General features: G+C 45.0%; 1 protein-coding gene across 1 annotated transcript; it reads left to right on the forward strand.

The window, feature by feature from the left end:
- Positions 1–305: 305 nt before the first annotated feature.
- Positions 306–1,511, forward strand: LOC125040173 (actin-like). Its single transcript, XM_047634710.1, has one exon. The coding sequence runs from the start codon at positions 336–338 to the stop codon at positions 1,467–1,469; it is 1,134 nt and encodes a 377-aa protein (XP_047490666.1). The 5' UTR covers positions 306–335; the 3' UTR covers positions 1,470–1,511.
- The last annotated feature ends 273 nt before the right edge of the window (positions 1,512–1,784 follow it).

Below are 1,784 nucleotides of genomic sequence, written 5' to 3' on the forward strand. Positions count from 1 at the left end.
TATATATATATATATATAAATGGATGTGAACACACACACACCCATATATATATATATGGATGAACACACACACACACACGCATATATATATTTTTATGGATATATATACATACATACATATATGCCTGCATTTGCGTGGTAGTGCCTTTTTAAGTGTTCCGAATATATACTTTTATATCATCTAAAGTGGGCCGTAGTATGCTCTATATTTGTTTCCTTGCATTAAAGCTTTTTATTAGCCTAATTGTTATTATTATTATAATTTGTAAAATATAATTATTAACCTTATGTATCACATGTTCTAGGCACTCATCTGACGTATCTACCTATCAATCATGTGTGACGACGAAGATCAGTGCGCGCTCGTGTGCGACAATGGCTCCGGCATGGTCAAGGCCGGCTTCGCCGGAGATGACGCCCCTCGCGCCGTGTTCCCCTCCATCGTCGGCCGTGCCCGTCATCAGGGTGTGATGGTCGGTATGGGTCAGAAGGACGCCTACGTCGGTGATGAGGCCCAGAGCAAGCGTGGTATCCTCACCCTCAAATACCCTATTGAGCACGGTATCATCACCAACTGGGACGACATGGAGAAGATCTGGTACCACACCTTCTACAATGAGCTCCGCGTTGCCCCTGAGGAGTCCCCTACACTTCTCACTGAGGCTCCCCTCAACCCCAAGGCCAACCGTGAGAAGATGACTCAGATCATGTTTGAGTCATTCTCTGTTCCAGCCATGTATGTGACCATCCAGGCTGTGCTTTCCCTGTACGCCTCTGGTCGTACCACTGGCCAGGTTTGCGACTCTGGTGACGGTGTGACCCACATGGTCCCCGTGTATGAAGGTTTCGCTCTTCCTCATGCTATCCTTCGTCTCGATCTTGCTGGTCGTGATCTTACCAACTACCTGATGAAGATCATGACTGAACGTGGCTATTCCTTCACCACCACCGCTGAACGTGAAATCGTCCGTGACATCAAGGAGAAGCTTTGCTACATCGCCCTTGATTTCGAGAGTGAGATGAACGTCGCTGCTGCTTCTTCTTCCTTGGACAAATCCTACGAGCTTCCTGACGGTCAGGTCATCACTATTGGCAACGAGCGTTTCCGTTGCCCTGAAGCTCTGTTCCAGCCTTCCTTCCTTGGTATGGAATCTGCTGGTGTTCAGGAAACTGTATACAGCTCCATCATGAGGTGCGACATTGATATCAGGAAGGATCTGTTCGCCAACATCGTCATGTCTGGAGGTACCACCATGTACCCTGGTATTGCTGACCGCATGCAGAAGGAAATCACTGCTCTTGCTCCTTCCACTCTGAAGATCAAGATCATTGCTCCTCCCGAGAGAAAGTACTCCGTCTGGATCGGCGGTTCCATCCTGGCCTCTCTGTCCACCTTCCAGTCCATGTGGATCACCAAGGATGAATACGATGAGTCTGGCCCCGGCATTGTCCATCGCAAGTGCTTCTAGATATTCTATATGTAGCTGTCATAAATAAACACAACATTTTGAGTTAATGTATCATTTAAAAATCCCAGATCATTATCATTATGCTAAGTGTGTAACAAATATGTATATTTATATATACATATACAATACAATATATACATATGCATACATACGTACATATATTTGTACATGACGATGGCAAGCGGAAGCACAAGTTCTTTTGAGAATTAGTCAGAAATATTCAGCATGGTCAAAGTTTTCGTCGTTATCTTGCTTACAGAAATCCAGAAGTCAATGTTTCATAGGATTTTGTGGGGAAGAAGCTTGAGATAATGT

Source organism: Penaeus chinensis, chromosome 28, assembly GCF_019202785.1.
Source record: "Penaeus chinensis breed Huanghai No. 1 chromosome 28, ASM1920278v2, whole genome shotgun sequence".
NCBI classification, from domain to species: domain Eukaryota; kingdom Metazoa; phylum Arthropoda; class Malacostraca; order Decapoda; family Penaeidae; genus Penaeus; species Penaeus chinensis.